Here is a 23,392-nt window from a genome sequence, read left to right on the forward strand (position 1 = left end):
TTATATTAACAATAATGTTTCTTTATATAACCTTCTGTTAGGACACAGATGAATATGGGTTGCACACCTTTCTTTTCTCTGCTGTGTGCACAAAGGGATGTGGCACCGGTATGTTATTGTTGCACAGGTTATATAATCCCTCTTCAATTGTACTTTAGTTGTGTGTATGTGAATACAACTTGGGTAACAAAGCAATAATATTTTAGCATTGTGTTATTCCTTATGCTAAGACAAAACACATATTATGCCCATAATCATTCATGCTTCTAGTATGCTTACATACAATGTTATTGGTGCAGTGTAACATGTACATCCATATGATGTGTACACCAGGCTGATTTACATTTTGAATGTCATGAAATATACATGGTGTTGTACATTTAACACCAAATACACACTTTGCTGTGTTGTTTACGGTACTGAAGATGGCATGTCAATGTTTGCAATTTATATATTGTTCCTTTGCATTATAGGTATATCTCCAGTATGACTGATCATGGTATGTATATTTGCTGACATCTCTCATAAGATGTGCCTACCTCAATCTTCCTATAATTATTGGAACTAAAAACCCAACATATTGGTTTAAACACAAATGTTACATATATGTACTTTCTGTATCATGTATATGCATTTAGCTACTCTTGAGCTTTCATGTGCATTGTATTACAAAATGATTACTCACATTTCATCACATTTTATGTATGTTTCCTTATAATTTCCATTAATGTAATATAGAGGTGGTTGGAGAAAAGGGGATAACTGTACTTATTTGTTTACTTACGGGAGCACATTCATCACTAGCATAGACACACTTTTTAAGACAACTGTTTGTGTCTCTATCAATTGGTGTAGGATCCATGTATAACACCGACAAATGATAACACCAGCTTTATTATGGTAGCTTATATCATCATATTGACTATACTATGTATTTCTAAACGATTAATAAACACAGTAAACTATAGTTAGTTAGGTTAATGAAATATACACAGAAACGTACTTCATAACATGATGGTGATGTCATATTCAGAACATCATGCATTGGAGGGGACCATAACATCTGGCCAGTAACATTATTTGCTACAGTCCCAAACCATTTTATCTACATACCCATGTAACAAGAGATTTTAAAAATAAATGGCTACTTGGTTGTAAGTGTCCTTTACATTGGGAGAAGGAGTGGCTCAGTGAGTAAAGACACACACTGGCACTGATAGTTTGAAGCAGGGGAGTCTGGTTCAATTCCCGGTGTGGGCTCCTTGTGACCTTTGCCAAGTCACTTTATCTCCCTGTGCCTCATGCGGCAAAAAAACATTTGTACGTTCCACGGGCCAGGGACCTCAGGCTGAAACATGTGTCTGTAAATCGCTGCGTACAACTAGCAGCCCTATACATGAACATGCTCATATTATTATTATTATTGTTACATAGTTTCGACAGTCATACGTTCCATTACATATTAGAATACACAAATGTGTTAGCAGAGTGGGAATGGTTGTTATATATAAAACACACCATGTCATAAAATGTTAGTAGTCATTAAAGAACACTCAATAAAAATTCATGAGGCACTCTTTTGCAACATCATTATGTTAATTAAGTGCTTATGCAATATAGGCATAAGGGTATCACATTTTTAATTGTTTGTTAATAAGCGCTGCAAGCAATATAAAATTAGTTCCATATGTAGTATAGTAGTCGGTGGCTCCTCCTCACAATCATCTCATATAAAGGTAGACTCTTCTGAAATCATACATTGATCCGATTGTATCTTCCCCGACATCTCTGAAATACAGCAAACACATGATGGTCAAAGATGGCACCTTACTAGATATGCATCCGTGACAACGCGTTACGCAGCTCTATATGATTGTGTACATACACACGTCAGTCACTTATATGTTAGAAGTAAAACTGTTCATCAGTATGTAATGTTTCTTTAAATTTGTAGCAGGCATAACTATGTATAAGAAGTGAACGTTGCCTGTATACTGAAAGATGTGCGCGCACATCTTTGTGTGCGCACGCACTTCACGCTTGGCTCCACTAACTGTTAGCGCATGCGCAAAACAAAGCGTACGTTGTGCGTTCAATACATGTTGAAAATACCAGTAAACATAACATCTTTATTTCAAATACAATGAAGACGAAACTACATTCGTTCTAAACGAGTACATCTGTATTCTTTTTAAACAGACGTGTTTGAACAGAAAGCACGGCCGATAACACAATGCGCAAATGCAATACGTGTGACGTCATGTTAAGCCAGCGTGAAACGCACGCTAACACTCCTCCCACTCAATTAACATTCGGCTAACGCCCAGGGTACGCCTACAAACACTGAGCCGCACGCATCACACACTGCAGTTACCGTTACTATAACAAAACATGACAGCCAATAGGCTTTGAGGCGCGCACGTCGCTTGGGGGCGGGACTTACATCACTAATCCTTTTTAAGGACGCCTTGGCCCATGACAAGGGTCCCACGTCATACGTGGTGGACCCGGTTTTCAATGTTGTAGATGTTGCATGATAACAAAACAGGTATGTGTTAGAGTAATGGTAAAATGTTGCTAATATGTTTAAAGGGATAGGAAAGTACGTATATTTATTCCGTCAGCAATGTGTACTACTCTTTCAGGTCCTACTATATTGTATTAGGAAACAATTTGTTTGTGATCGCTACATGTTATGCAGTCTGCAATGTTACGCTGTATCCACGCATTGAAAGTGAAAATGGTGGTTACAAAAAAAAAAAAAATTTAAACGCAGAGTCAACGCATAACGATTGTTATATTTACCATTCTTCTAGAATTAACTCTTCGCCTGGCTGCAACTGGTCGCTCCAGAAATGCAAGCCATTTTCATCCACGCTTAACCCAACCGCTGAATCCAGTATGGCACATATCTCCTCCAGGATGCGCTCATAGGAATCGCCACTGCTTTCTTCAAATAATTGGTCGGGAGGTAGGTTCATTTCTTCCGGTTCCCATTCCAATGCAATTTCAGCTGAAAGGCTTGGTACATAATCATAGTACTTTTGTTCTTGTACAATGTGGGTTTCAGGAATGGAGGCTGCAGATATTGCAGCACGTATCGATTCAAACGGATCAGTAGTAGCGGATACATTGCTATTGCCATTAGGAATAAATATGCCTTTCACGACAATATAAGTGCCGTCTTTCAGGAGAAATTGTTTTTCCGGGGCAATCTTCCAGAAACCATAGGTGTGTTGTAGCTTATCCTGGTCACGTTCAAAAAAGTCATTACTTGATAAAGTGAATCTTATTGAGGAATTAAAATTCCGTGCATGCTTACGGTCTTGGTAATAAGGATATTTTGCTCGAATGAAATCATCGATTTGGCGTGTGCTTGCTTTCTGTCCGCGACTGTTCAAGATGGCTTCACAGATCATGTACTTATACCCTAAAAGGGGATTAATATTGTTAACGAATTCATCAGCCATGTCTGAGTAGCACAAAAGCTGTGTGCAGGTCTGTGTTATTTGCTCATCAAAATGAATGTGCTGAATGGCTAACAAACTCCTGTTTTTCCTTGTCAAGGTCAACAAAAGTAACTACTTTGACTCCTTATTTCAAACGCCAATTGGATTTGTTTGTCTAATTGGGTTAACAGTTGTGGTTCGTGATATGGGACTGTGGGAGAAACATTTCTCCTTCTTTTATCTCGTTTGTGAAAAACATCCCTAGACTGTGAATGCGTTCACATAGTGTTTTTTTGAAAACTAACAAAGACCAGTGTGTGAAAATATTTCTTAGCCAGGCATATCAGTAAAAACACACCTGCAAAAAGAAATGTTTTTTCCCCGCTTACATTTCTGTGTGTATGTGAAAGTCTGGTTAACTCCCTGTCTGCATGAGTTTAAATACGTGTGTATATATATATATATATATATATATATATATATATATATATATATATAAATATATCTCTTATAAAAATATATATATATTTATATATAATATTTTTTTTTTTTTTATATTGCAGGAGTACACACAACATTGATGGCATTAAGTATACCTTGTATGAAACCTATTTAAATGGTGAGAAACATGATTGAATGAAGTAATAAACATTTGTTTAAGCACAATACTGTTAGAGTCTCATACTTAGGATATTTCTCAAACATTAGGCCTGTATTATTAAAATAGTGTGCTTTCACAAGGAAGCATGAAGTGTATTAGTTTGTGTATACCAGTTTATATAGTACTATATATATATATATATATATATATATATATATATATATATATATATATATATATATATATATATATATATATATATATATATATATACACACATATATACATATATATACACACATATATACATATATATATATATATACACATATATACATATATATATATACACATATATACATATATATATACACATATATACATATATATATACACATATATACATATATATATATATATACACACTCACACACTCACACTCACACTCACTCAGTGTGTGTGTGTGTGTGTGTGTGTGTGTGTGTGTGTGTGTGTGTGTGTGTGTGTGTGTGTGTGTATATATATTATTATACATTCTGAGATGTTATAGAAACGAACACACAACTGATTAAAGGACAAAATTACAATGGCCAAGCAAGGCAAAGGTAAGTAATAATTTACACATAATCCTGCTGTACACGTACAAGAAAGATGTTTGCACTTACTTAGGTGTTTTAATAATTGCATGTGACTAATATGCATATGCAATTCTTACATCAATTAACACACCCAAATGCAATGTTTTGCTGCAAAGTCAATGGCAGCTTCTCTAAACTTAGCAACTGGCTCCTGGTGGACCATTACTGAACAGACGATTACAACATAAATATTTATAACACAATTAATTATGAGTGTTAACATTTCCAAAACTTCACGTGTACAAGAACATAGTTGAAAGTTTGGAAACAACACAGTCTTCAGCATACATACAATAGTAATTAGATAATCTGAAGTCAACAAAACAAGGCCAAACACATATTTTCTGAATTATAACATTTATTTTTTTTGTTCCTTTTGCGAGCGAGTAACAGGCCTGCTTGTTGTCTCTTGAATTTTCCTTTTTCTTTTGCCACCAACCTTAGGCACAACAGAGCCACTTTGAGTGGCCTCTGGCACTTCACGGCCAGGGCTTGTGGCCAGTGACTGTTCACCTACGGGGCTTGTGGCCAGTGACTCACCTACAGGGCTTGTGGCCAGTGACTCACCTACAGGGCTTTTGGGCAGTGATTCACCTACAGGGCTTTTGGGCAGCGATTCACCTACAGGGCTTTTGGGCAGCGATTCACCTACAGGGCTTTTGGGCAGCGACTCACCTACAGGGCTTTTGGGCAGCGATTCACCTACAGGGCTTTTGGGCAGCGACTCACCTACAGGGCTTTTGGGTAGTGACTGTTCACGGACAGGGCTTGTGCCCAGTGACACATGTGAGCAAGTTGGTAGACACTGCACAAGTGATGGTTGGTCTGTTTCATGTGTGTCTTGTTTTGTTTTTGTCGCCTCCTTTGTAGGTGTCTGCTGCTGAATTTGTACAGATGGCAGCGGTAGGATGTCATCAGGAACCTGCACAGCAATGTCTGCTACTTGACCGGTAACATTTGGGCCTGGTGAATGAATATCAGATGAATGTGGTGAAAACTGACCTGCATGAACAGATCCTGGCTGGGAGGTGTTGAATTGTGGTACATTAGTCATTCTCCAGTAATTAGCTTGTGTTTGCTGAACAACTAATGCTTCGAATGAGGTGTTGATTTTTTGCAACTGTTTAGGCACTTCAATGATGACTCTGTGGAGATGTGCCAATTGTGATACTGTTTCTTCCTGCAGTCCAATCATCCTTTCCAGCACTGTCATCATGTCTGAATGGCGACGATTTTCTGCGTCCACTATTTTTCCCTCTGAAGCTACAATTGCATCGTATGTGGAAGTTGATGGACGATTTGGCGGTACAACAGTTTCTATTGGCACCTCTTCATGGTCACATGATTGTATTTCAGTCTCTTCTGTGGCGTCATCCTCATCATACTCATCATCCTCATCACCATGATGTTCTAAAAAGAAATGTACACATTATTAAATGGCATGTTAATGTATGCTGTGTTACTATGTAATTGTACTGTGTCCTAAGTAACACCTAACATGTTAGCATACGTTTTATAACCTCATTAAAAACTACCTTGACTTACGAATAATGTTTGGACTCAGTATGAAATATGAATGAATGAAAAGTTGCTCTAAACTCAGAAGTCCTACATGATAATTAACATCACTAACACAATACATGTTGCCTTACACTTAATTTTCACTGACACTAAGTAATCCTATTTAAAGAAGATGTGCAAAACAAATAATGCACATGACAACATAACATATAGAAGAGCACATATTATATGGCCAGCAAATGATACACTCACCTTCTAGTAGTGTTGAGCTGGCTGACCCAGGTGAAGACACTTGTTCCATCTCAGGTGACACATGTCCTCCAGGGGCAACTATATATAACAATAACATAAGTTTTACATTTACATGTGTAAATATTGAACAAACACTTATTGTATGTTCTGTATTTATGATTAACTAACAACATCAGTTCCTTAACCGAAAATGTGTGTGAAAGTGAACATAAATAGTTGTAATAACACTGTACATGCCTGTGTACTTAGAATTTTTGAGTTCCCTAACATACAACATACTATGTTTCTGCAGTAAAGCGTGAGGATAAATAGATTAAATGAGTACATAAAAATCATATGTTGTGTAGTGATATCAGTATCATAATGTACATAACTATCATGAGATGACCATTCACAATGGTTATCATGAAGGTGGTCATATTGCAAAAAGTGTTGTTTTTGGTAGAGGATATGTGTGGTACATTAATCGAAGATGTGGCACACCTGAATGTGGCTGTGACTCAACAAGACAACACATGCAGTGTGTGATAATGTGTCTTTCATAGTAGTTCAACTATAGATATGAGTGAACTAATGTGTGACGTACGCTTTGATAAGTAATGAGTTGTTGGGGCATTTAGTAGCTAGAGTTAAGCTTTCAAATGAGTGTGATTAACTTCAGTTGTGCTATTCAGGTTGTAAGAAAGGTATTCCCTTCCCCAAAAAGCCTAATCAGCCACACCTTTCAATGACTTGAAACAGGTGCAAATGGTGTGAACTAAGTTGACCGTGAAATGAGGCTGTAATTAGTGTGTGTGCTGAACCCCACCCCCTCTGTTGAAGTGTATGCTGTGATGAGATATTAATTGCAGCTGCTTTAACACAATGGTAGATGAGCTAAGTAGTCATCTGCAGTGTTTAAGTTATGAAAACAATGACATAACATATGATACGTGTGCCTCATTATGCTGTCTGTATATGACATAAAGCAAAAATGGACCTTTTCATAAGCAACTATAGATGTGTTAGTGCCAGTGATGTTTGTAGGCCGTTACATGCAATTTCTTTGATGCATGCTTAAAATAGGCAGTAATGTCATGTTTGTCGGAGTAAAATCAATAAAATACACAATAATATGATACATATTTCTGTTCTGTACCTGTAGCTACTAATAATTTCTCATGAACATGTGTTACACATGTGTACTACCCTGTTGTTCCCCATCTTCGCCCACCATCAATTGCTTCCACTGCAGCTATGCATTTTGGGAATTCACATGTAAATGAGCACGCAATGGCACGTGCTATATTAGTTACTGCTTTTAGTAGGACTACTACATATATGTCTATTTTGAGATATATATATACAGAATCAGACATATACATATATAGATGCAGGTATGCTTATATTGTGAAGACAGTATAAAAAGCAGTGTAAATATGCAAAATAACTGTAAGCAACGACACGCCTAGTACAGTAATATTTATCACCTGCTGGAAATTGTGACGGATAAATTCCAATGTCACGGTCACCAGCCAAGCCTTCCACGACGACGGTAAGTAATTTTGGCCGAAGCAGCTCCTCCAATGGAGTCAATATGAGACGTTGTGGTGTGGGCCCACCTCCAGTGCCAGTAGCATGCACGCGTTGGTCTTGTATTTTCTTTTTCAATTTGGACCTAATATCATCAAATCTTTTCCGACAATGATACTTGTCCCTGACACTATTCCCACAGGCATTGACACCAATGACTATTGTGTCCCACATTTCTTTTTTGCTTGCTGCACTTGTCCGCCCTTGAAAAACATATAAAAGATATGAGGTAAATGAATAATAATATAAGCACCAGTTTCCTACACTGCTAGCTGTTCCAAGAGATAGCAAACATGCTGTTTTATGTGTAATATGTGCAGCACATGAGCATTCACTACTAAACCTATACATGTAAGCAAGGTTGCATTCATATTGTATGCAGTTCTGGCAAATTGACCGCCTGTGTTTATTTGTCCTTGTAAGGCATGATAAAAAGCTGTGTTTCCACACTAATGAACATAGAAAGATATTGTGTACCCATATTTGCATATGAACAAAACTCAGATGACCTAGGATCACATGTATTTGAATAATAAATGTAAAGTTACACTTACCTACTAAATGTCCATAGAGACTGTCATAGTGCTCCAGAATGCCAGTGACAAGAGCCCTATTTTCCTGGTCATTGAAGCGAGGATTACGTGGCTTCTCCACACGTTTTTTCCGAGCAGGTTTAGGGTCAGAGCTTGGCTGGTGCTGACTGGACTCTCCTTCTTCCAATGGAAGAGCCTCCAAAAGCTGGCCACCAGCAAGCACGCCACCACCAGACACCCCATCAGCAACTGCGCCACCAGCAGCACTCCCAGCACCAGCACTCCCACTCCTAGCACCAGCACTCCCACTCCTAGCACCAGCACTCACACTCCTAGCACCAGCACTCACACTCCTAGCACCAGCACTCACACTCCCAGCAACAGCACTCCCACTCCCAGCAACAGCACTCCCACTCCCAGCAACAGCACTCCCACTCCCAGCAACAGCACTCCCACTCCCAGCAACAGCACTCCCACTCCCAGCAACAGCACTCCCACTCCCAGCAACAGCACTCCCACTCCCAGCAACAGCACTCCCACTCCCAGCAACAGCACTCCCACTCCCAGCAACAGCACTCCCACTCCCAGCAACAGCACTCCCACTCCCAGCAACAGCACTCCCACTCCCAGCAACAGCACTCCCACTCCCAGCAACAGCACTCCCACTCCCAGCAACACCACTCGGTGCACCAGCAACATCACTCCCCTGAACAGTACGTTCACTCCGACGCGTACTCCCACGAGTAGCACTCCCACTCCCACCAGCATCACTCTTCCCACGCTTTGCGGGCATACTTCCAGCACTCACAAAAAACAGACAAGAAATGTACAGGCAATCACACGAAACACTTCCACATATAAAACAAGACAAAGATGTAAACAAAACAACAAAGGACAAAGCTCACCCAATACACAACAAGTCTCTCAGTCAATATGCAAATCTTCAATCGTCCAGCTCTGTGCGTCTCTCTCTCTCTCTCTCTCACTCCCAACAACACAGAGAATGATTAGCAGTACACGTTGCCTTTAAATATGGCGCGCAATCAAAAACATGCTTGTTTCGCCTGATTCAGCAAGATTTGTGATTGTGCAACCTAACAGCACCCCGCCACGCACGCCGATACACCTGTGTGTGATCGGCTCATCATCGTGAGAGTGGGCGGATTTGTTTTCTGGTTGATTTTGAATGTATTCGGCACTTACTGCATACGGAGAGGGAAAAACGCCAATAACATGACTAATCGATAAGCTTGCCGATTTCACATAATCGTCGCTTACTGCATGAGGCCCTTAGTCTTAAAAACGCTGAGTGACAGTCAATGGTAATAGCTTGCATTTTATCCCTTTTACTTTTCCCATCCAAAAACAAAACAATATAAATGGGAGTGCTTAAAATGGTACAGGCAGTCCTCGGTTATCCAACTGAATCCGTTCTGGAAGTGGCATTGGATAGTGAAACCTTTGTAATACGAGTCCCATGTTAATCAGTGGCGGTGAGCATTGGATAACGCATTCCAGCGTCGGGTAATGTCCGATAGGGTTTCATTTTAAAGCTTTGGATATGCCATTCGTTGTAAAGTGAAACGTTGGATAGCGATGACTACCTGTACAGGTACTGGCTGAAAAGTGTGTTTATAGGATGCACTACTACAATGTGTAGAAGGATCAGTAAAAAGGGCAGTTCCATGGACTGAAATATGAATATATGCAATCTCATCCTCTGATGCTGAATTTTCTCAATGATTCAGGGAAAATAAATGTGCTTTGCAAATAGGAATTTAAACGAAGCACAATTAATTCAATTTTTAAAGGTGCGGTCTCTCGTAGCACCAAAGTTAACAAATGGAAGTGAAACATTTCAGACCTTAAAAACTACTGATTGATGTCGCTTTTAAACAAATCAAAGTATTTTTGCACACATTATTTTTTCATAGTTGCATTTTTAAAAGGGAATTGGCACTTGCATTTCCACAGACCAAATAAATGGATATTTTCGGGATGATTACATTTGTTTATGGAAGCCAATTACATCTGTAAGCTTCACTATAAACCAAGTGGGATTGACCCATTTATAAAGTGTAGTGGCATAGACGGCGAGCGCATATGGTGAATATATATATAAGAGAATATATTAGAACACACAAAAAAGGTGAATAAAGAAGAAATAAATAGTACAGGGGCAATTATTTCAAAAAGAGATGGTATATATATAACTATACTCACACGGCCATGTGTGAGCCCCTTCCTATCAAATTTTCCTTCAGTGCATATAGTATGCCACCTCTAGAAGACAGTCTGTCTTCAAACCTATGATATGAGGTTTCTGCTGTATGGCCAAACGGAGCATCCCGTCAGAGATGTTCCTCACACCGTCCCAGTAAAGATAGTGAACATGAACACAGAATTAAAATTGAACACTTTATTACAACAACAAAATAAATGTTGACTTACATATATAAAAAAAAACTTCTCTCCAGCTCCTGTAGCTGCCTGGAGTGCTCCGTTGCAGTTCCTTCCTGCTTCCGTGTCCGACTGCAGGGAACAACGCGTTTCGGAAATACTTTCCTCGTCAGGTTCCTGGAACCGGATGAAGGAAAGTATTTCCGAAGCGCGTTTTTCCCTGTCGGTACGTGCACCTTTTCGGACTCTGAAGACCACCGTAGCCCCCATGAGTTCTCCCCTGTTGCGGTCCTGCAGTTCGACGCGGAAGCAGGAAGTACAGTATAGTTATATATATCCAATCTCTTTTTGAGATAATTGTCCCTGTACTATCTATTTATTTCATTATTCACTTTTGTGTGTTCTAATATATTCACCATATGCACTCACCGTCTCTGCCACTACAATTACTCATGAGGATCAAGGAATGACCCTCTTCAGATTGAGCTGCAGACCATACTAACGGCCAGTATAATTGTTATTATCATTTGATTTTTATTGTACAGGCATACCCCGCATTAACATACGCAATGGGACCAGAGCATGTATGTAAAGCGAAAATGTACTTAAAGTGAAGCACTACCCTTTTCCACTTATTGATGCATGTACTGTACTGCAATCATCATATACGTGTATAACTGATGTAAATAACACATTTGTAACAGACTCTATAGTCTCCCCGCTTGCGCACAGCTTTGGTACAGGTAGGGAGCCGGTATTGCTGTTCAGGACGTGCTGACAGGCGCATGCGTGAGCTGCCGTTTGCCTATTGGGCGATATGTACTTACTCGCGAGTGTACTTAAAGTGAGTGTACTTAAAGCGGGGTATGCCTGTATTGAACATATATTTTATTTATGAAGTTACAGTTTTGAACTCTGTCAGATCAAGGGTATTTTACTCACATATGTAATATTGATAGGGAGCGCCATTGTTATCTTTTTGCATTTATAAAAAGTGTGCATGGCACATCATTTTACCTGTTAGAGGAGATCGAATCCTTACCACTTACACACACACTTTCTATTCTACTTATACACAATTTGTACCCTTTGCATAAAGAGGGGAAGAAAAAAAAATCAAAAAGGGCCTTAAATTCTATAAAGTCCGATAGCACCTCTCCGGTGCTACCGCACGGAATGCCAAATTTATTTTAGCGGGGCTGTGTTTGCTAGTACCGGTTCAGCAATAGACTTTGGGAATAGGTCCAAAGCACTACAGTACTTCAAACTGTGATTTTATGTGCAATACCACAATGTTCAATTTTATTTGCAGACACCCCTTTAAATCAGACATTCAATAAGTTCAAAACAAATGGCATTTTCTCTTAAACAGAAGCAAACACACAAAAGAACAAAAGTTACAATTCTAGGTTACAGATGGCCAAAAAAACTAAATGCATCTTTATATTACATTTGAAGTAAATTTGGTTTGCTTATGCAAGACATAGAATATAAGAATGTATGAAACAATATTGCAGCGGAGACTAAAGAGTGTGTGGGGGGGGGGGGGGGGAGGAGAGAGCTCGAGTGACCTGTTGAGGGAAAAAAAAAAAGTACTACTCCAAAGTTAGACTACTGACTAAGCTCTTGCATGTAGTAATCAATCATGCTTCTAAATTCTACTAATTTAGAAATGTGTAATGCGCAGAACTATAGAGTATGCCTATGTTAATGTATTATTGTAGTACACAATTTTTCTGATCAAAATATAATTATACAGCTTTCCCTGTTTAGTAAATAACCCCTCATGTATCCAAAGATCATGTGAATTGACAAAACAATACCCTAGTTCCTGATTGTAAATGTGGTAAACATCTGGACTACGCATAGTATTTCCTGCCTTAAACCGCCAACCACAAGGCAAACATTCAACCAAAGTAACATATTTCAATCAAAAGATTACATTTTGAGGGTGTGGCCAAGACACAGAGCTGAGCAGCAGCAAGATAGCTCAGCTCCGGCGATTAAGGGCAAAAACACACCGCTCACGCCGACAGGACCGACCCCCAGAGGGCCCCTGACGCCGGGAAGCACTCCCGAACACGGACCCCGGATTCTGCTGGCGGATTCGAGCTCTCCCTGCGACAGAGAAGCCCCCGAGAGCAGCGGGTACACCCCACACACGCCTCGCATAAGTGCCAAGATGGCCGCCGGATCAATTGAGCACTGACCTGAGCCCCGACGCCCGTACCGGGAACCCCGGCAGAGACCCAGAGGAGGGGGTGGGCCCGCTCACACAGCAGAGCTGAAAGGGCTCAATACCCACAACGCAGGACGGGATCAAGAGACGTACCGCAGGCATAACGGAGCAACGGAGGTGGGGTAAGGATGGGAGGAGTAGGGGGGCAGCGAGACAGAGGAGAGCCCCACAGCCATTAACTCTACTCCAGCATAAAAAATATACCCAGTGCCCAAATGCTGATCTCTCTCTTATACCAGCAGTACAATCCAGCTAGAGCCCTGGGTTGCGATCCCCCCCACACACCCCTTCCTCAACATAACTAACCAGACAGCATTGAAAAATAAGGCTGTGAGGGGTGCCTCTCTTCCCCCCCCCCCCCCCCCCCCCCCCCCCCCCTATCTCTCTCTCTCTCTCTCTCTCTCTCTCTCTCTCTCTCTCTACACAGCAACTACAGCAACACTATACACTGCTGATATTAAACAGATACAACTATTACTGGTGCTTGGGAGCCCACATAACTGAACAATTCTAACCTTGCTCAAAGCTCCTAAAAAGTAGATCTACATAAGAAAAAAACTGAATACAAAATGGCTGCCATGAATCTCTGAGCAGCTAATAATGCAGGACTGAGGAGTCACGCTGTCACGCTCCCCAAACTCCCGCACACCTAAGAACATTCAGTTAAATTCATGTAACAACGGGACGCATGTGTGAGGGGGTGCAAATGTGGCCTTGACAAAATAGAAGCCTTAAGAGCAGGGCACATTAAAGAGACCGCAAGCTAAAGCGCTGCAACAAAAGAAAAAAGGAAAGAAAAAAATAATAATTTTAACTGGAGAAAATTGGGACAGTTTATTTTTTGTTCCCTGGTCAGGCGTACTCGAGATATGGCCCCACCGAGAAAGGCACCGAAGGCAGACACCTTCCTGTTCTTCAAACAAAAGAGCGATACACCTAAACCAACAAACAAAGATAAGCACTCGCAATCACAGGACAGAGAAGAATCTGAATCAGACTCAGACCAGGGGACGAGCATCAGGAATGATCTGAAAGCTTGGGTCAAGGAGATCAAGCAGACATTCCACAAAGAACTGCAGAGTGCACTGAAAGGTCTTCGCTCTGAAATCGCGGTGGTTGAGGAGCACACCACAGGCCTAGAAGAAGCGATGGAGGTCTCGATCAAGAGACAGACTGAGGTTGATATGGAATTAGCTCAACTAAAGGACCAGGTAACCCTTGTCCAGGATGCACAAGAAGAATCTGAAAATAGATCAAGGAGGAACAATGTCAGGATCCGAAATGTCCCGGAGTCTGTTTCTATGGAAGATATTAAGCCTTACCTTCACAGACTTTTCCAAAGCATAATAGCAGAAGTTACTACCGCTAAACTGGAGCTAGACAGGGCCCACAGAATTTTCCGACCAAAGGAGTATGAAAACAGAGGCCCCTGTGACATCATAACAAGGCTTCACTACTTTTCAACCAAAGAAGAAATTATTAACAAGACCAGGAACCAAGACAAAGTCCTTTTTGAAGACTCAGAGCTACAGATATTCACGGACATTGCGTCTGCAACTCTGGCCAAGAGACGGGATCTAAGGCCTCGTTCAGGGTGCTGGCTTCGGAGGGAGGGCGTGCTGCCGTGCGTGCTGCCGTGAGAAACAAAGTATTCAATTTGAATACTGGTTTTCAGGGTAGCAACCGCCCTGTCTCCGAAGCCAGGAGTTGAAGCTGACTACAGTTTCAATAAACGAAAATTTCGTTTTTTGGAGCTGCAGCAGCGTCACAGGGACCAAGGCAGCCAATGAAATCATTCTTCAGAATGATTTCATGACTGCAACTTGGATACTTACCCTGCTGTGTGTAACCCCGCCCCCTCCCCAACGCTGAAAAGTCTGCTGGGGGATAAACACAGATCGCCCAGCAAACTCCCGCACTGCCTGCCTCCCGCCCTCCCTCCGAGTCCTGCAGCTGACACCCTGAACGAGGCCTAAGAGAGAGCAAAGACATTAGATATCGCTGGGGCTTTCCATTTCGCCTGCAGGCATCACACAATGGGAAACAGGCGACTCTCAGAAAGCCAGAGGAAGGCCCGGTATTTCTGGCCGCATTAGGTCTGGAGGTGCCGCCGGAGCTTGAATCAAGGGAGAGAGCCCCGCAGCAACCAAGACGGGCCCTTGGTCTAGAGCTCAGGCCACTCCAAGAAGGACTTAGCAGAACTTGTACTAACCTTGCCATAGTGTAGAAGTTAAGAATTAGTGGAGACTAATGTAACCTGAAGTGAACCCTTAGCTTTGTAATTCTGTGCCACCCCTACCAGAAAGAGGGGGGAAAATCTAGTATAAAGATAAGTACCGGAACCAAGTGCCTTTAATAACTTGGGGGGAGAAAAAAAAAAAAATCCGGGAAAGCGAGGGAAAAAAAAGGGGAATAAGGAAACAATGTAATAATTTGAGCCTCAAACATTAGGTTACGTATAGTTATTTGAGGAGAAGCGAATTTTATTGTATTATGTACCCGATTCATGTATGTATGACTGTTCCTTTCACTTTTCCCCCTTATATGTATAAGTTGTAGCACAAGTAAGTTTTCTCCGCAGACTGGGAGGACCGAAGTTAATATAGATTCCTCTACGCAACCAAGCTGAACTGCTATTTGCAGGTGTCCAATGTTCACCAAAGCGCAAGTACCACGTTGCACCCCACACACGTTTCTTTCCGCTTAGACTCTGCATGCCCCAAAAATTCCTAGGGCAGAGTCAAAGGCCCAAGTATACAGAGGACCCGACCCCATACCAAGTTAATGACCCCCAAGGTTGCTCATTTTTTTAAATTTTCTTTTTCAATGTTTTCCCCCCACATCTCGCATGGAATCCAGGAAACACAACCAGCCTTTTAGAAATGGAAAAAAAGAAAAGACACACTATCCCGCACAAAGGTCACCACAGGGAAAATGTAGCTTAAAAAGATTAGAAAGCAGAGTTGATCCCAAGAGGATCAGAAAGAGTTCCCTCAATATCCTCTTGGGATCAACTCTGCTATATTAGTTACTGTTCCCCTCTGAGCACCTGTTTTCACACTGATTGTACTTTGTATATATGGGATAAGCGGTCTTATCTCCTTTATATTTAAAAAGATTAGAAGCAAAGATATCTTACATAAGACAAAACACAACACTAGATGGCTAATTCCCTAAAAATAATCACCCAGAATGTCAAGGGTTTAAACTCCCCTATGAAAAGGAGGCTTATGTTTAGGGATTTCAAGACCAAACAAGGCGACATTTATATGATACAGGAGACTCACCTGAATAGGGATGACATTAACAGACTAAGGGACAAAAATTATCACCAAATCTACCATTCACCAGCGAAAAACAAAAAAGCAGGAGTAGCTATTTTGATTAAAACTAGTGTCCCTTTTACAATAGAAAAGATAAGAGATAAAGCAGGCCGAATGCTAATTATAACTGGCAAAACAGAATTGACATTAGTTTGCCTATACGCCCCCAATGAAGACCAGGAAACATTTATCAACGAGGGGTTCGAAAAAATCAGCCAACAAAGGAAAGGCCACCTAATTATTGGAGGTGACCGTAACACGATAATTGATAGCAATGAAGACAAAGCGAGATGCTTAGGTAGAGAACGACGCTCAAAACAAACATTCAACAGCCCTCAAAAACAGTATAACAGGTGGGTTAATAGACACATGGCGGCTGATGAATCCCACAACAAACGGATTCTCATTCTACTCGGCCCCCCAACAAACAATACGCTGCACATAGGTAAAGAGAGAAAAATAAAAGCTTAAACGATAGCATCAGGGACAACGAGGAGAGTTACCAAAGAAACCCCACAGAGGAAGTTAGACCAAAAATTGATAAAGACAGAACTGAGTTTAAAAATATAATGAAAGAGGACACTGAGAAGGCAAAGCGCTGGACAAACCAAATATTCTATGAAAAAGGCAACAATGCAGACAGATATTTGGCAGCCAAACTCTGTAACAAGATGTCCAGTCTGAATATATACAGTATAAAGGCCGGACACAACAAGCTGACATATAATCCTGCGGAGATCAATAAAGAGTTTGTGACATACTATAACAATTTATATAATCTAACAAAACAGGACCATACAAGTATAGATCTGACATCAGAGTTAAAGGACTATATAAGAACAACTAAACTATCCAAGCTAGACGAGATAGAAGCAAACCACCTAGGAGCCCCTGTAACCGCAGAGTAAGTGTCAGCCGCCATTAAATCACTTAAGAACTCTAAAGCCCCGGGCCCGGATGGGTTCTCGAATTTCTATTACAAAAAGGTTGAGAACACATTGAAACCCTATTTGAGCAGATGGTTCAACAATATTTTAAGAGGCGAAGTCTTACCATCCGAATCACTAACAGCCTCAATTATAGTAATCCCCAAAGAAGGGAAAGACCCTACACTATGCTCCAGCTACAGACCCATCTCCTTGATAAACACGGATATAACATTGTTCGCAAAAATTCTGGCCCTCAGACTAAATAAGGTCTTGAACGTCTTGGTACACCCAGACCAAGTAGGGTTCACCCCAGAACGACAAGCCTCAGATAATATCCGTAGGATTATTAATATTATACATAACAGCAACACAAAACAAAGCCCCACACTGGTACTAGGATTCGATGCTGAAAAGGCATTCAACAGGGTGGCCTGGCCTTTTATGTTCCGTGTGCTAAGAGAGGTGGGCCTCCACGAAAATTTTATTAACGGCATTGCAGCACTATACTCAAAACCAACAGCTAGTCGGCACATCAGCACTCTAAGATATCCAACGGTACACGGCAGGGTTGCCCGCTATCACCCCTGCTGTTTGCTATCTGTATAGAGGTTCTAGCTTCCAGAATAAGATCAAACCCTGAGGTACAAGGTATTCCCATAGGCGATAAGGTCTACAAAGTATCTCTTTTCGCGGACGATATCTTGCTCACCCTGACAAAACCAGAAACATCCCTAAGTAGTCTGTTCGACACCTTAGACGAATTTGGCAAATTCTCAAACTTCAAAATTAACCATACTAAATCAGAAGCTATAAGCTTATTTATAACTAAGGAAAAAGAAAACGAGCTGAAAAAGAAATTTCCTATAAAATGGAAAACAGATAAAGCTAAAGTATTTAGGGGTGAATATCACATACGAGGAAATATATAACGCAAACTACCCAGAATTAATCAAAACCCTGAAAAAAGACCTAACAAAATGGTCAGGACACCAGATATCTTGGTCAGGCAGGATTATATCAATTAAAATTAATCTTCTCCCAAGAATATTGTATTTATTCCAAGTACTCCCAGTAACAGTCCCAGCACGTGTAATCAGGGATCTGGAGAGTGAGATAGCTAAATTCATCTGGAACGGCAGAAAGCCAAGAATAAAGAAAAAAATAATGGTGCTTCCCCTGTCCAAAGGTGGCCTAGGGCAACCGGATCTAGACAAATATTACGAGGCGGCTAGATTGAGCGCACTAATCTACTGGTCTGAAACCCCGGGTACGAAACCGTGGGTACATATAGAGAAATCTGAAGCCCGGCAGACAGATATGGCATCCCTTTTATGGATAAGACCCACCTTAAGACACACTTGCTTAAAGAAGCATATGAATAGCACTGTGGATATTCTGAACACATGATACATAAAGCTTGGTCCCCTGCAGACGCACTTACCAGAACTCCCTCCTACTGTCTCTGTACGTTCTCCCTACCTACCAATTAGACTGTAAGCTCCTCGGGGCAGGGACTCCTCTTCCTTAATGTTACTTTTATGTCTAAAGCACTTATTCCCATGATCTGTTATTTATATTATCTGTTATTTATTTGATTACAACATGTATTACTACTGTGAAGCGTTATGTACATTAATGGCGCTATATAAATAAAGACATACAATACAATAAAGAAGGAACACAGAGCAGAACACTATAAAACCCATCCAGTCCTAACATACTCTCTACGCATTTGGGATAAAAACTGTAAATAAGATTTCATCTATCCCCTCGCCCCTAACATGATTCAATCAAGAGTTTCCCCCATCACACCAATCAAACGTATTTAAAAAAATGGGAAGAAAAAGGGCTATCCACTATTGGAAAGATGTTAAGGGGAAACAGGATTAAGACATTTGCAGAGATTATGGAGGAATATGGTGTTTTGAATTCGCAAGTATTTCAGTACATGCAACTCAAACACTACGTTTCATCTTTCCAACCAAGGGAAAATTGGATCAGACCCTCACCACTTTTGAGAGCTGGTACCAGCTAGGCGAATATCATAAAAGGGACGATAGCTCAATTTTATCAGGTCCTAATCCTCCAGTATAGCGACCAAACAAGTATAAATCTCAGAATGGGAAAAAGATATAGGTAAACCTACAGACAAGGACTGGGAGGAAATTTATGAGAGAATAGCCACAGCCTCTAGATGCTCAGCAGTCAGAGAAACAAACATGAAAATTCTCCATATGTAGTACTATACGCCTGCACTCATTCTTTCCACAAACCTCCCCAATGTGCTGGCGTAACTGCGGACAGCTGGGCACGTTTAAACACATCTGGTGGTCATGCCCTAAGATTATTCTCTTCTGGGGAAGAATTAGAAGATTAATAAAAGGGGTTTCAGGTTTAGTCCTGAGCTGGGATATGGAAACCGTGCTTTTACTAAAACCTATAGAAGGCCTTGAAAGGAGGATAGATTACTTAATAATACAAATTCTCTCGGCCGCAAAAGCAATGATCGCAAAACATTGGAAGCAGAATGACCCCCCACCAATCATAACTGTTATTCGAAAGGGAACCTGGTTATCACAGAGAGACTTACTAGTTTGATTCATGATAGATTTAATAGTTTCCTGACAACTTGGGATCCTTGGGCGACTTATATATGGCAAAACCCGAATCTGACCTAAACTGCGAAGCCAGAGATATTTAGGAGCCAGACTGGTTGTACTCCTATACTATAAAGTGTATGTATATTTACAACTGATTGTGTGCTCCCTGCGTGGAGACCATTGCAGATGTATTCCCTACCCTTCCCCACCCACCCTTTTTATTTTCTGTATCCCCCCCCTCTCCTATTATGTTTTGAAAAATAATAAAATACAAGTTGAAAAAAAACAAAATTATATATTACATTTTTACAATACGTGCAATTTTCTTATGCAATCTCATTCGATTACCATGTTAGGGAATTGTCCTGATGTCTTTCAATCCTAATCCATTCCCCATGTTGAAATGTACAGACACAAATAGAAAGAAACACAAGAGTACAGTAGGTCATTTTGATGTATCTGTAGACTACACTGGTGCTTAAAACAATTCATGATACCTAAAATCAGTATAATCCACGAGTGATAACACTGAGAAATATAGGATTAGGCTTCCTGCCAGTTGGAAATGAAAGGACACTGCAAGAAATGTTCTCCCAATAACTTAAAACTTGTTAAGGAACAAGAGGTAAAAAAGTACTGCAGGTAGTCCTCGGTATCCGACAGTCCGCTTCCGTCAAACGCCTTATCCGACGCCACACAATGCAGTCCACTGGACGCATTATCAGACATCAGAATCGCTTATCCAACATTCACTGCTGTGTATTAACATGGATCTACAATCCGATGGTGGTTTGTGGGACGCATTCCAACGGATAAGCAAGGACTGTACATCAAAGTGTTGCTTATTGTAAAACATACCACATAGATGTATCACAGCAATGGAAAAAAGACTGTTCTACTGTAAGCATGCAAGCCCTAGTGGTGAGTTTCTAAAACTACTGAACATTAAAAAAGGTGCATTACTGATTTACAAATATCTCCACTCTGAAAAGAACATGTTGCAATGTAAGCACTATACAGTATGAACACTTCCGATCAGCTATAGGAAAAACAGGCTTCTGGCTGCTGAAAATACATAGATGCACACAGTGGTTGCATTAGACTTCTATAAATGGAAATGACTACACTTTAAAAGTTGAGTATGGCCATCTCAAGACAAGTATGGAATTATATCGGTAATACAATGCCAACAATCATTTGAAAACAAATACAGTATATAACGAGCATAATAAAATACATGTTTTAGATGAAAGAACATTGATTAAAAAAAAACCCCCGTCTAGTACCAACTCATTAGTAAATCACAGAAGTCAGTGCTGATTACAGATTACTTAAATATCAGAGGCAGAGCTTGCTGAATGAAGTCAGGCCTCACAAAGCCTCTGAGAATGTTATGCTACAGTAGGTATTATGGGGTGAGCCTTGCATAAGGTTAGGCTACAGTAGGTATTGTGGGGTGCTACTTCAGCAAGCAGTGTGTCGATTTACATTTTGCCCCAACATGTTTGTATGGGCTTGGACTTTTCAGTCAATACACCTCCATAGGGGACAAATAACCACTTTGAAATATACTGGAGATGCTGGAGTTAAGGCAACTAATATGTACGTATGCCTTAACTTTATATTGATGCGTGAACAGTTTTCAGAAGTATGAGCATCTACATTAGTAAACCCTACCTTGGGGCACACTATTGTTACATAACAAAATGTTCATATTCAGGTAACTGCAAGAAAGGTTTGGAAAATACAACCAATATATTTAAACCGTTTTCCATTTGATAAACCAAAGAATTTTAAAACATTTTAGTCAAAATTTGCTTAAAACCGCATTATTCCGTTCAATATCTATATAGTCATTATATCAATCACAACATTGCATTTTTAAGATTTTACTTTACATGAATTACTAGAAAACAATTAGGTGCTATTTGGATTTCAGCACATTGCCGAGCAGTACAATTTAATGAGAAACATTTAACAAGATTTTGTTTTTCACTCTTAATTATGTAACCGTCACATTAAACACGAAGAAAAAAAAATGTACATACAAAATTACATCGTGGTGTAAACTTTTTTTTAATGTCAGAATTAATGTGTTTCACATAGATGAAATGTCATGATCTGCTACAACTGATATTGTGCATTATATTATCAAAGATATTGTGTATCTGTTTACATCATTTTGTTTGGGACTGATGCATGGATTCAAAATCAATTGCAATGTTCATATAAAAATAATGCACAGCAGCAAATACAAAGTGGTAGTGTGTCTTTTCTGCCTGATTTTATATATACATACACGTAATCTATATATTGTACTGAATGTTTGCAGTAGACGTGTAGATTAAAACAATGTTTAAAATCAGCACTGTACCAGCCAGTTTTGATTGAACAGTCTGAAATATACCCTTACCACATAATGCAATATCAAACTCTAGTTTAAAAAAAAAAAAAAAAAAGGACATGAAAGCACACATATAACACAAGTGTTACATGTGTGCAATTAAAAGGAGGGATTTAATTTGGAAATCAATTAAATATTTAAACAGAACTGCACTCGAGGGCAATTCTCTTGGAGGTGACCTGCTTTCGTTTGTTGGACCAAAAACAGCAGCAGCAGGGTGCTTCAATACTACTGCCAAATCCCACATGAGATCACAAGAAATCTGACAAACAAACCACAAACGCATCATTATGATTTATAGAAACAGCCCTTGACAAGGCGATTATTATTTAATAGTTTAACTGAAAAAGGAAAGCGCAATAACCCTTCGCAGAAAAAAAATGTTAAATGTACACTATTTAAATGCCTGATTTTTTTACAGTAGATTTAGGCAAAAAAAAATAAAGCGTTTATTCGTGTCCTACAAGGACTAATCCTCACATTTACAGTTCTGAGTGGAATTGGAATATGAAGAACTGCAAAGCTCTGCAGCAGGAAAGGGGTGATAAAAATCAATAACCCCTCTGCTGCTTTACAGTTCTCTAGGCGCACTGAAATATAGCATGCCAGACACCAGCAATCTAAAAGTTAAAAACCAATTCATTGCTGTGCCATCATATCACACTACAGAACCCTGCAAATCGAGAATCCACTGATCAGTCTATCTGCAAAAAGGTCAATGACACATTAACACCTGTGTCATTTTACAAGACATGTTCAGCACTACAATATGACGACTCTCGGATCTAAATTCCATTAAAGGGTACCAAATGATTCAACAATCATCTGATTTCTATACAACACTACATGGTATGTCAATCTGCTTATCTCCAGATGTGTCTGTCAGTAAAAGGGTTAAAGAAATGTCCCCTGAGTCTTTACAGCCATGATG

At 40.1% G+C, this 23,392-nt stretch overlaps 2 protein-coding genes across 15 annotated transcripts in view; both read right to left on the bottom strand.

Annotated features, from left to right (window-relative positions):
* ABI2 (abl interactor 2) overlaps positions 1–23,392 on the bottom strand; it is a 91,980-nt gene that overhangs the window by 67,156 nt on the left and 1,432 nt on the right. The window lies entirely within an intron of this gene.
* LOC142498598 (uncharacterized) lies at positions 5,047–6,562 on the bottom strand. The gene is made up of 2 exons (XM_075606806.1): positions 6,462–6,562; positions 5,047–6,098 (listed from the first exon to the last, which is right to left on the bottom strand). Exons 1-2 carry the CDS (start codon positions 6,556–6,558, stop codon positions 5,047–5,049), a joined length of 1,149 nt encoding a protein of 382 aa, XP_075462921.1. The 5' UTR covers positions 6,559–6,562.

This window comes from Ascaphus truei, chromosome 7 (assembly GCF_040206685.1).
Source record: "Ascaphus truei isolate aAscTru1 chromosome 7, aAscTru1.hap1, whole genome shotgun sequence".
In the NCBI taxonomy this organism is placed as follows: domain Eukaryota; kingdom Metazoa; phylum Chordata; class Amphibia; order Anura; family Ascaphidae; genus Ascaphus; species Ascaphus truei.